This window comes from Athene cunicularia (assembly GCF_003259725.1).
Source record: "Athene cunicularia isolate RWA chromosome 2 unlocalized genomic scaffold, athCun1 chr2_part1, whole genome shotgun sequence".
Lineage (NCBI taxonomy): Eukaryota > Metazoa > Chordata > Aves > Strigiformes > Strigidae > Athene > Athene cunicularia.
Window position 1 is genome coordinate 89,862,397 of NW_020799095.1, and position 11,160 is coordinate 89,873,556.

At 35.7% G+C, this 11,160-nt stretch overlaps 1 protein-coding gene across 1 annotated transcript in view; it reads right to left on the minus strand.

Moving 5' to 3' along the window:
- Positions 1 to 2,849: 2,849 nt before the first annotated feature.
- GALR1 (galanin receptor 1) overlaps positions 2,850 to 11,160 on the minus strand; it is a 14,112-nt gene continuing 5,801 nt past the window's right edge. Inside the window, exons 2-3 of the mRNA XM_026843717.1 lie at positions 9,031 to 9,096; positions 2,850 to 5,607 (exon numbers count right to left, since the gene is read on the minus strand). Of these exons, the coding sequence (XP_026699518.1) occupies positions 5,290 to 5,607; positions 9,031 to 9,096 (384 nt within the window). The 3' untranslated portion in view covers positions 2,850 to 5,289. The remainder of the gene's footprint in view (positions 5,608 to 9,030; positions 9,097 to 11,160) is intronic.

The window sequence follows — 11,160 nt, forward strand, 5'->3', positions numbered from 1 at the left end:
TAGACTATTTTTTCTGGAAGTTTTCCTGAGGGGACTGCTTGTTTTTAAGTATTTTGTAAGAAAAGCAGTCTGTATTTCATATCATAGAGGTAAGTAGAAATGGTACAGACCTATTGAAAAAATCACTTGAAAATTCATGCGAAGTACAGTATATCTTAAAACAACTGCATGTTACTTTACACTCATTATACATTGAAACAAACACAGAATTTTAATTTATTGGTCTTCAACATTTGGACACGTACTGAATAGATAACACTAACTCTAGCTCTGTAAGCTGGAAGCCCTTCTTTTCTCTGCCTTTATCCTTTCCCGAAATACCACAAATATCATTAAGCTCAGTGTTACATATCGTACCGTGAAACAACCATGAAGATAACAGTGTTGAAAACAATGCATTCACAACATGATTTATAAAACGATTCCTCACTTTCCCTGCAATGTGGAATTTAAAGCAAAATTACTTCACTGCAACATTAAATATGCAATGCTTAATGTTTATCTCTTTGAGGTAGTGGCATTGTTTTAAAAAGAAATTATATAATTAATTGTGAAGATAATAAAGTTAAGGTTTTAAGAAAGAGGTGTGTGCATAAAAAGTGAAAGTGAATATAAAACTCAAAGGACCTTAACTTAAAACATGTGATTAAAATGTCCTATCTTGCCAGAAATGGTTTTAAAAATATGCTTTTTTCAATGTTTGAATTTAGAAAAATACTTCAGGACAATTTGTAAATACTGAAAGATTCAATTAATTTAATCATACAAAATATTGAAAGAATATTACATCAGCAGATGGGAACACTCATCTACAAAATCAGTTTGCTCCTTATATTTTCGCTTATTTTCCTTATATGCTTATTATTTTCCTTATATCCTCCATAATAATTTTTTACATATAATTTCAGCCAGTTTGGTCATATCTTTGTAATCTGTTATAACATATGATTTTGTTACCTACCTTAAACAAGTAAAAAATATTAGGAAATGCTACATTTTTTCATACAAGATAGAAATTTTAAGCAATTCTGAATGTTTACATATCACCAATGTTTAGGACATACTTCTGACTGAAAACTGTGTAGTTTAATGACTCACAAAAGCGGCCATTAAGCATTAACTTTTCTTTCAACCAAAGTGATCACCTTCTTCAAAATTAGTTAAATGGGTGATAACAGTTACCTGTGAAGTTAACACAGCTGAACATATAAGTGAGCAAGTCCCATCATGTTTCGGGACATTTGCACATGAACAGGATGTTGGTTAAATGCCTTTTTTTTTTTTTTTTTTTTCCTATGTATAGCAGTGCATAGTGTGCATCTGGGTCCACACATATCTTAGAAATGTATTTTTAGTCTTTGTTAGTCAAAGAAGAACACTGCTGTAATCTTTTGCATCATACCTCAAACACCTACCCACAAACAGGGAGGGCCAACATTGCATGAAGAACCCTTATGGAATAATTTCTTGACCTCTTTAAGCATTAGTCTTTACAATTTCAAAGTTCCACTGGCGCAGTGAGAATGAGATTTCTGCATCTTTTTTAAGGCAACAGTGGCAAAACCCCAAAAATCTAACATCTAAAATGAAAAATTGTTTAGAAACCCTCTGCAATGTCTTAGTACAACCTCAGAAGGTGGACAGAACCGAGCTCCTTTCCAGAGCCTGCAAGAAAGGAGACCCTCTCACATTAGAATGAGGTGCCGCAGAGATGCCACCCTCTCCAGGCATCTTCCATCCACTCTGCAGAGAAAACTAAGAAAAGGAAAGACCTCTATGTTTCTTCACTAAGACACAGTTTTAAGATGGGCTGAACAACTCCTCCTACTTGATCTGATGGGATATGCTCCTTCTATCATCAGTGTTGAAAGTGCATTGTACGTTTTAAACTTCAGGAGACACTTGTGAAGCAGCACAAAGTAGTAGCATTTTGGCAGTACACATACAAAAGAATTTTAGGGCGTTTATAAAAGAATATGTGAGTAGCAGTTTCTGTTGTGGTTTTCCAATTCTCTCAATTTGTGAGAAATAGAATTTAAAATAAATTTAAGAGAAATTTAACTATTTGCTTAATTACACATATCTTGCTTTAGTAATCGAGAGGAATTTGAGTAATCATTCCTGTTGCTTATTTTGTTTTGTACGGAATAATATTTTCAGATTCACACAAGAGGATGAAATTCAGTGAGATTATTTATCTTTCTATAAGCGGAAAATTTAGCCTTAGCCTAAGAGCAATCTTTTTCTTTCCCCTTTACTTCATGTACACTGAAATTAACCTTTCCGGTTAAAAAAGATGTAAAAAAGAATATTAGGTAAGTAAGTGAGGTGAAACTTTTGCTTTGCCCTCCACCAGAAACGACAATTCCTGCCAAGCTCATAACTTGAAAGCAGACATTCAGTTGTAAAGGATCGTAAACACCTATTCCCTGATTTTCTGCCCAGATTAGTTGCACTAGACACACTGATCAACAAAAGTATGTTTTAGGCAGGAAATCGAGCCTTGGAGTGTCAGCTGCTTCTTAGGATTTCTCTGAAAAGTGAGGTGGAAGCTTTACTGATACTCACCAGGAACCAGGCGGGGGCTTTCTAACTCGTTGATAACTGCAGTTCACCCCCATCCCCTCATCCTTGAATTATCAGGTGTAGTAGCTCCATTACTATTGAGCACCTGTGTTTAAAATTATGTGCAATTAAGGAAAAAAAAGGCCTTTTCCAGATGAAACAATAAACTCAGCATGTTAAATTTATACAATTACATATTTACATTTTAATTTTTTATTCAAAGTAATAAAATCACAAGCAATTTTTTAAAAGTAAAAAGATATATTTTTCAAAGTTTTAGAATCTCCTAATATGTTATAAATTCAGCTAAAGTTTGATAGTGCTTTAATAATTTGAGTGATTAGTGGGTGATGAGGATCTGAAAACTCAAAGTAACTTCAACATTGTTCTAGACTGTGTTTTCTAACCTCAGTCCTAACCCAGAAAATGGTTTCCTGTGCAGATAAATCCTTCTCCTCCAGCTGATTTTTTTCCATATATTTTGTGTTCCTAGCACTACCATCAAACAGTCTCTTCATATGAAAGAATGGACACAAACACCATGCATGCAATAGCGTGTCTTCATTATTTTACTGATTCTAAGCAGACAACACTGACACATAGACGTAGACATTTTCATGTGACCAAACCCTCCACAGTTGACATGGTTCCACCACTCTGAACTTTTTTTTTTTTTTTTTTTAAGCAAGTTTGCAGTGAAAAAGGAGCATCTGGCCAACACTATTTAGCATCTTCAAAGGCCCAGACAAGGGTGCAGGACTCTCAGCAAGTTTGCACATGATACCAAACCCGGGAGAGTGGTGGATATGCTGGAGATCAGGGCTACCTTTCAGAGGGCTCTTGCTAAGTTGGAAGAATGGAAGTAATAGCTATCAAATGCATAGTTCAACAAAGCTAAAAGCAAGGTCCTGAAACTTGGACAGGGACTCAGTGCAATTCTGCAGAAAAGGACAAGAGAGTGATTGTAAGCATAAATTAAATATGAGTCAGCAGTGTACCCTTGCAGCAATAAATTACTGTAATACTAGTATGGTATTACAGTACCAGAGGCTGTATAAGCAAGAATCGGCCAACGGGTCAAGGGAAGTGATTAGTCTACTCAGTGCCTGTGAGGCTGCTGCTGGAACACACCGTTCATTTTTGAACACCCTGTTCACGAGAGGGATGGATAGGCTGGAGGAAGGCCAGTGGAAGGCTGGTTATCTGGCCAGGGAGCTGGACCAGAATAGATGAAGAGAGAGACTGAGAGTGACACATTGTTTCAGAAGAGAAGGCTGGATGGAAATTTAACTGTCATCATAAATTACCTATTAGTTAGAGAGAAGACTTAGTTATACAGCAAAAGCACAGAAGGCAACAGTGATGAGTTACATCAATGGAAATCCCAACTGGGGATAATAAAAAATATTTCAGTGAGGGTGATTAGGCACTGGCACAGCTTGCCCTCAAAAAATTGATGAATCACCATCCTTAGAAATTTTCAAAACTTGCCTAGACAAGCAAGTGATCCAGCTCTGAGGGTAGCCCTGCCTTGAGAGGAGGTTCCTTCAACTTAATTTATTCTATGGGTCATTAATAAAAAACATAAAAGCATATCTTATTCCAGCTAATAATAATGTTCTCAAAGGACTCTGTGCCGTTCCACTATTTCTTTAGTGGTTTACCACTTAAAGACATATTAAGTACTTTTATAAAATTGCTGAAACTACTCATCTTATTTAAGAATTTGTAGAATTGGACCATTTACCTTATATACTTTGTATTGATTTAAATATATCCTTCTGAATTTTCCAATTTAGAGCTACATGACATCAAGACACTCCTGTGACTTTTAAGGGAATGGTATTTTTAAATGCTTAAGCATTGCCCAGAGGTGCTTTATGGAACATAATATTTTAAAACATGTATATGTTGCACATTTAAAACTATATCTCTGTGTCAAAGTCTATAAAGTTAACAAAACATACACACGCACACGCACATGCAACACACAAAGAAAAGCTTCCCTCAGATAGACACAAATCTTCATTATGGTACGACTACATACAGGCCATAAACAAAACCTTATAAAGCATACACAGAAGGTCTGTGTATACAGTAAGGCAGGCATATGAAGTGGAAAAAAGTCCATTGTTACTCTGTATGCTACATTAAAAAGACAGCTAAACAGACAAAATAAGTATTTTCTCTCTAAATCAACAGCCTTGTTATACACAGGTTATTTAAACTCCGAATCAGAGCCCATCTTCACTTGAAAAAGAGAAAAGATATTGTCAAAACAATTAGAAGAGAACAAAAGTTTTCCTCTCTGAAGTAGTACTACAGTATTTATGATCTGTAAGACTGAAAGTTTAGCCATCTCTTCACTTTAATGGAGTAAAATGTCAGAAAGTTACTTGTCCATATCAGTATTTCCTTCTTGTATACTTGAATGTTTACACACCATATGCTTAACGAGTAAGAATACAGACATATTATCTCCAACATTTTTTTTCTCAAGTATCTTTTAAAGGTCCAAGAGCTTCATTTGACAAAGCTAAGACGAAAAGGATCAGCCCAGTTTTCTTTCAAACCAGTTTCACAAACTTTTGCTATGAATGCAACTTCAGTACATTAAATACCAATTAGCTTTATCAAGATAAATCCAAGATAATCCTTGTGCTTTGTTTTTTTATGTGTTTAGCTCACACACATGAAGAACCAACATACAGGACTTCTCACAGTTCACACATGTGTACAGTTGGTAGACGGCGGTGTATCTATCCGACTTTTATTTTCCTTAGCATCATTCGGAGGTGACTCATTACCTATTTGGCATTTGAAGACTTGTTTGTAGGCCTTCCTAAAATTTTCAGAGAGAAATGCGTATATAATCGGGTTCACAGAAGAATTGCTGTAAGCCAGGCAGTGTGCAGTTACTCTGAAGAGAAAGGAGGCTTGAGTCAGTGGGAAAACTCCAAATTCAGCCCAGAGATGAATCACGTGATGCGGCAGCCAGGAGATGCCAAAAACCACTACCACCACCAACACAGTCTGTGCTGTCTGAGACAGGGAAAGGAAAACACAGATGTCTGATGAGCACTTGAAGAATCAGCTTTAAACCTGCTTTAAAACCATTATGGGTGTGTGTGTGGGGGAGGTATGCTGAGAGACAACACACTTTGGAATATTTATTACTGATTTTACTCCATTATCTGTATGGGTTTTATTTTGTATAGTGAACTACTGCAAGGAGAACCTTAGTCTTGAAAATGCCACAGTAAAAAGCAAATGTATACTTTTGCTTAACTTAAAGGATGATGTTCCGGATTCCCTACACAAAAGCCTAGCTTTTTCTGAGGTGGGCATAAGCTTCATGTAAAATAATGATAACACGGGTCTTTTGAGAAATGTCATCCAGATCTAATGATCTATATTTTAGTACAGTGCACAAGGATTTCTGAACAAAATTTCAAGAGAGATCTATTATACAAGAAAAAAGACAGCCAGTGGAAGAGCTTAGAGCAGTCAGATGAACACTTTGCTCAAGTGTCTACAAAAGGAGCAGAGGCTCTTTAAACAGACTCTCCTTTAAAGTTTCCACAGGGGAATTCATATTCTAGGATACAACTAGGGAATAAAAAAGTAAGGAGCTTGAAATTTCAGGTGACTGCACATTTTCAAAACCAATGTGGAAATTAAAGCTCACCACCAAAGACTGAATTCAGAAGGACGAAACACAAAATACCCTCAGTGCTGCCTCCTGACTACACTTTTTGTTATTTATGAGAGGAAGGGCCATCAAGTCATTAGATCCATTCAGACGGACACAGGATCAGTCAGAACAGACGTTTCAGGTGCTGAAGGTATTGTCAGGGCACAGTGGAGTTTGCCTGTCAATGTTTTCTTTAACTTGCTGCTAAACTGAATATCTAGACTTATTGCTAGTTTATTGAATTTGGCCTATACTTCTTGAATTGATTAATGTACAGTAATAATTCAAACTCACCTACCTAATCACAAGATGACAATGTATAGAAACTTACAGAAAAAAAGTTTGATTTCTGTGGCAACAGGCTAGAACAACTTATGACAGATACTGTTGTTGGTTAGCAAAATTTCACAACAGAAACCCAGTTATATCTATAGTAAATATAATTTGTTTAGTCTCAGAGATTCATCTGTTTTCACAAGCTGTTCCTCTACTTAGCCCCGTGGAGTTTAAGTCAGTTGGCACTAACAGCCACATAAATTTTTTCTCTTTCAGGTCTCATCAAATGTGCTATCAAGGAAGTAAATTAAGAGCAGTTCTTTCTCTGATCCCTTCAATGTGTTAATATTCCACCTGAAAACAGATTGTCTAGATATTACATGCACAATTACTTCAAAAGAGGCATATTACTTCCTTTTGTTCAAAATTCTAAAAAAAATTACACCAAATAAATCACTGACTTTTGATAGGCTGCATAGATTCACCTGAAAGCAGAAGTTGACTATGTGTCTCTTGTAACTATTTTACTTAAGGCATTTCATATCTGTAGAATAAGTAATTTTGCATTAGGAAACCTCACATTTGTCTTGTCCCATTATTCCTCCTAAGCCTAACTTCAGAGTTTATCTTTACAAAACCATCACTATGCCTTGCAACCAAGGTAAGACTAAAGGACTAAAGACTATAAGACTCTCATTTACCTAAATGGAGCTTGCTTAGGGTTTCTCATTAGCAAATAAAACCCACCTGGAATGCATGATGTTAATGTTGATGCTTTGTGACCAAAAAGCATGAAAAATAGCATTTAGGCACATTCATATTTTTCATTAACTTTTTTCCACACATATAGCAAATTAAGTTTAAGATTCTACTACTGAAATTTTCAAAAAGGTTTGAATAAAGATAGAAGTCACAGAATCACAGAATCATAGAATGGTTTGGGTTGGAAGGGACCTTAAATACCATCTATTTCCAACCCCCTGCCATGGGCAGGGACACCTTCCACTAGCCCAGGTTGCTCAAAGCCCCGTCCAGCCTGGCCTTGAACACTGCCAGGGAGGGGGCAGCCAGAACTCTGGGCAACCTGTTCCAGTGCCTCATCACCGTCACAGGAATGCATTTCTTCATTATGTATAATTAAGCCTGAAATGTATAATTAAGCCTGAAATGCACTCTTAACAAAACAGTAGAAAGAAAAGACAAAAGATACAGTAACAGAGAGATAGTCAGCACACTAGTGGAAAGAGTTGCTTTGAAAAACATGAGTTAGGCCTTAGGGTCAGAAACTTATTTTCTAAGGTAAGAAAAGTTTTGTCCTGATTTTTTTTGTTGCCCTTAGGTCACTGAACCCTGATACATCCAAGCAGTCTTGGGCATATCTGCAATGCTGTTCCCTGAAGCTATGAAAGCTAGTTCATAGCCAGATCTGATTTTTACTTGCAATTTTTAAGCACTGGCATTTAGAGAAAATGCACAGATATTTCCAGTGTGAAAATAATTTAGATGAGAGTAGAGATGGCAATGTACAGAACATCTTTGAAAACTACATCTTCGGCTTTGACAACATTAAGTGCAAAAGTATATATGTTAAGTATTATACGGAATCAGGGCCACAGTGTTTTTAATTATAGAAATTAAAATATATTGACCAGGGTTTTTTTTTTAAAAATAGAGAATGCATAAATAATAGATCACTTATTCCCTGTTGAGCCCACGTATATCCCATTTACAATGCAGTCTGCATGCCCATATGCTAATAGTGATCAAATGAAGAACTGTAGCCTAAGGGTTTTTTTCTGACTCCACATTCATAAACTGAGAAGTTAGTCAAATGATTACTGTGGTCAAATCTGCTCAAAAATCAGAACCATATTATATTAACTAACAAATTCAATATATAAACACATCTTTCAAATATTCTTCTAAATCACAGACATTATATTCTGCTTTAAAGACCTTTCACAATTCTACTTGTAACCAGTTTATAACTTAAGTCTTAAACACAAGAGAAAAAAAAATGGGGGGAAAATCAACAGAATTGCAGAATCATCAAAAGTCTCTTATTAGTCTTCTATCAGGAAACACAAGAAACCAAATTTTAAAGTTGCATCATATAACCTAGGAACTCTTCATAAAACATTAAAATTCAGCTAGTTAAAAATAAATACATAAATAAAAGATCTAAAAGTTAGGGGAAAAATGCCTGTGAAGAAAAAAAAAAATATATTAGAGACAGGTTTTCTCTCCATGACTAAATTTCAGATGCTCTAAAGTTCAAACTGTAGGGATCTCAGGTAATGGCTTGATACACTGTGATGGAAAACTCGGATCAGAAAAAATTCCAGTCTGGCTAAATTCAGAGAGACACTGAATATGTCATTAAATACTTCATTTCATACTTCCTTCTCTCCGTTACATCTTTGGCAACAAGCAATATAATATCAAATTAGCTTAGTTATATAAATAAATAGATATTGGTAATGAAAGCAATCTACCTTTTTCTTGGATACTTCTGACTTCCTTGACATATTTCTCAACTTCTTATGGAGATGATTAAGAACCTGAAAAGATTAATTTGCATCTTGTATTTCATTGTTTTCTAAAATGCAAACCCATATATTTTAGAGTATGCTCTCCAGTACGACATTACAAACATCACTGATCCAATTTACACATTTCAAAAGTGCACAGTATAAAATCCAAAGGAATTACATATCTGCATCTCTGTGAATCGACAAAAGTGAAGCAGACAACAACTGAATTTTTATATAAAAACTCAGATGTATTACATAACAAACACATAATACAAATTAACAAGGCAATAAATGGAAACCTATCATGCACCTAGAATTAGCAATCATTCTTCTTCTATAAAAATGTCAATGATTGTTAATTTAGAATGACCTTTACTGCATGTAACATAAACAGTGTATGTTTTGAGTCAGAGGTTTTCTGAGTCACCTGCATAATTTGCTTTCTTCAGATGGATGTTTGGTTAATATAATCAGGATGTTGGTGCTATCTGATCTTCAAATGAAGCTTAGGCTTTCAAAAATAATTTATACTAAAATGTATCTCACATGAGACATGGCCTTTATCAAACAATTTGATGATACTTGTCCTGTACCTTTCACAAGTAATTTTTAAAAATACACCTCAAAAAGGCTCATTATCCAAAAGTGGGATCCAAATTTTAACACACTGATTTACACATAAGATTTTGAATAGTGGATGCATAGAAGTGCACACATCTTTATCTGCAGTCTTTATTTACTGAATCTAATACATTCATATGGTGTGATTTGTAGGCACGGGGGACAGGGAATATGCTCTTCAGCTGAAGGTGTTTAACAGATTGTAAACCATACAGAATTTAAAAAGGAGATGCTTAATTATACTCGAGGGTTTGATTAAAGTATGGTAAGATGAATTTTTTAGAGAGAGTGCCAGAGTGTAGAGCTCAGTTAGATGATGATGATAGGTTGCAGTTTACATAGTCCTAAAATGAACTGAGAACAATCTAATAGGGAAGATCATCCAGAATTAATAGGTAAGAACATCCAGCACTAAAAATATATATATTTTTTTAAGGAATATAACACTAAATTTTAGGGCTTATAAGGACACTGCTTGAGGTGGGGAAAAGGGTATAAATTCAAATTCTCCTATATCATCTGGGGATGTTTTCTCTGTTTTCTTTGGGATGCATGGCTAACCACTACCAGGACAGACACCAGAAAAATGACCTATAGACTTGCTCCAACTCTGGCATTTGAGTCTTAGAAACATACATAATGAATTAAAAGAAAAAGATGGTATTTGTGAATAACTATAGCTCATCAGTGCATTCCACTTTTTAAGTATCTACTCTTAGCTACCAGTGAACCACAAACAATAAAAATAAAAATTACTTGTAACCACTTAACATTGGAAGTGCGCTTCATTTGTGCTTATTTGTGCACTAACATGTTTCTGCATGGAAGACTCAGCCCTGCATGCACTTCCTATTCCAAAATGCTAGCTAGGCTGCTACCAAGTCTAACCTGAGCTCAGGAAAGGCAGGAGAAAAATAAATGGGTTTTCTCTGAGAAGGTCCTATTTTGGCTTCGGCCCTTCTTTCTTCTCCAGGACAAAACAGACCAGAAGAAAAGGACAGAGGAGCCCCTGAGGTCTAGCAGAAGACCAGGGAGATGACGCTCTGGCTCACACAATCTTTATTCACCTGTCGTCACTGTGTACAAAACAGCTGAATTGCTAAGTCCATGGGTGAAAAATGTAAAACCAAAAAAGAGCATGGGAGAAATACAGAGAAGTTCACTTCCTGCCAGTGCTGCTTCACCTATCGTTCCCCCTTCACATAACTTCGAATGATGGCCTGTTTCTACTGGACCTTTGCAAATCCCATCACCTCCCACCCAGAGTTTGTACTGTACTGTGTTTTCCCTCACAGCACAGAACTAAAGTCAGATAAACTCTTTCTAGAAATCAGAACTGCGAAATCTTCTTTTAAAATTAAAATATTTTTTTCTTTTGTTTTGAAACTTTTAGCACAAATGTTTGCATTGCATCTCTCTCTGGTCCAAAGGAAGATACAGTAGACAAAACTGTTAAATTGGATGGGGGGG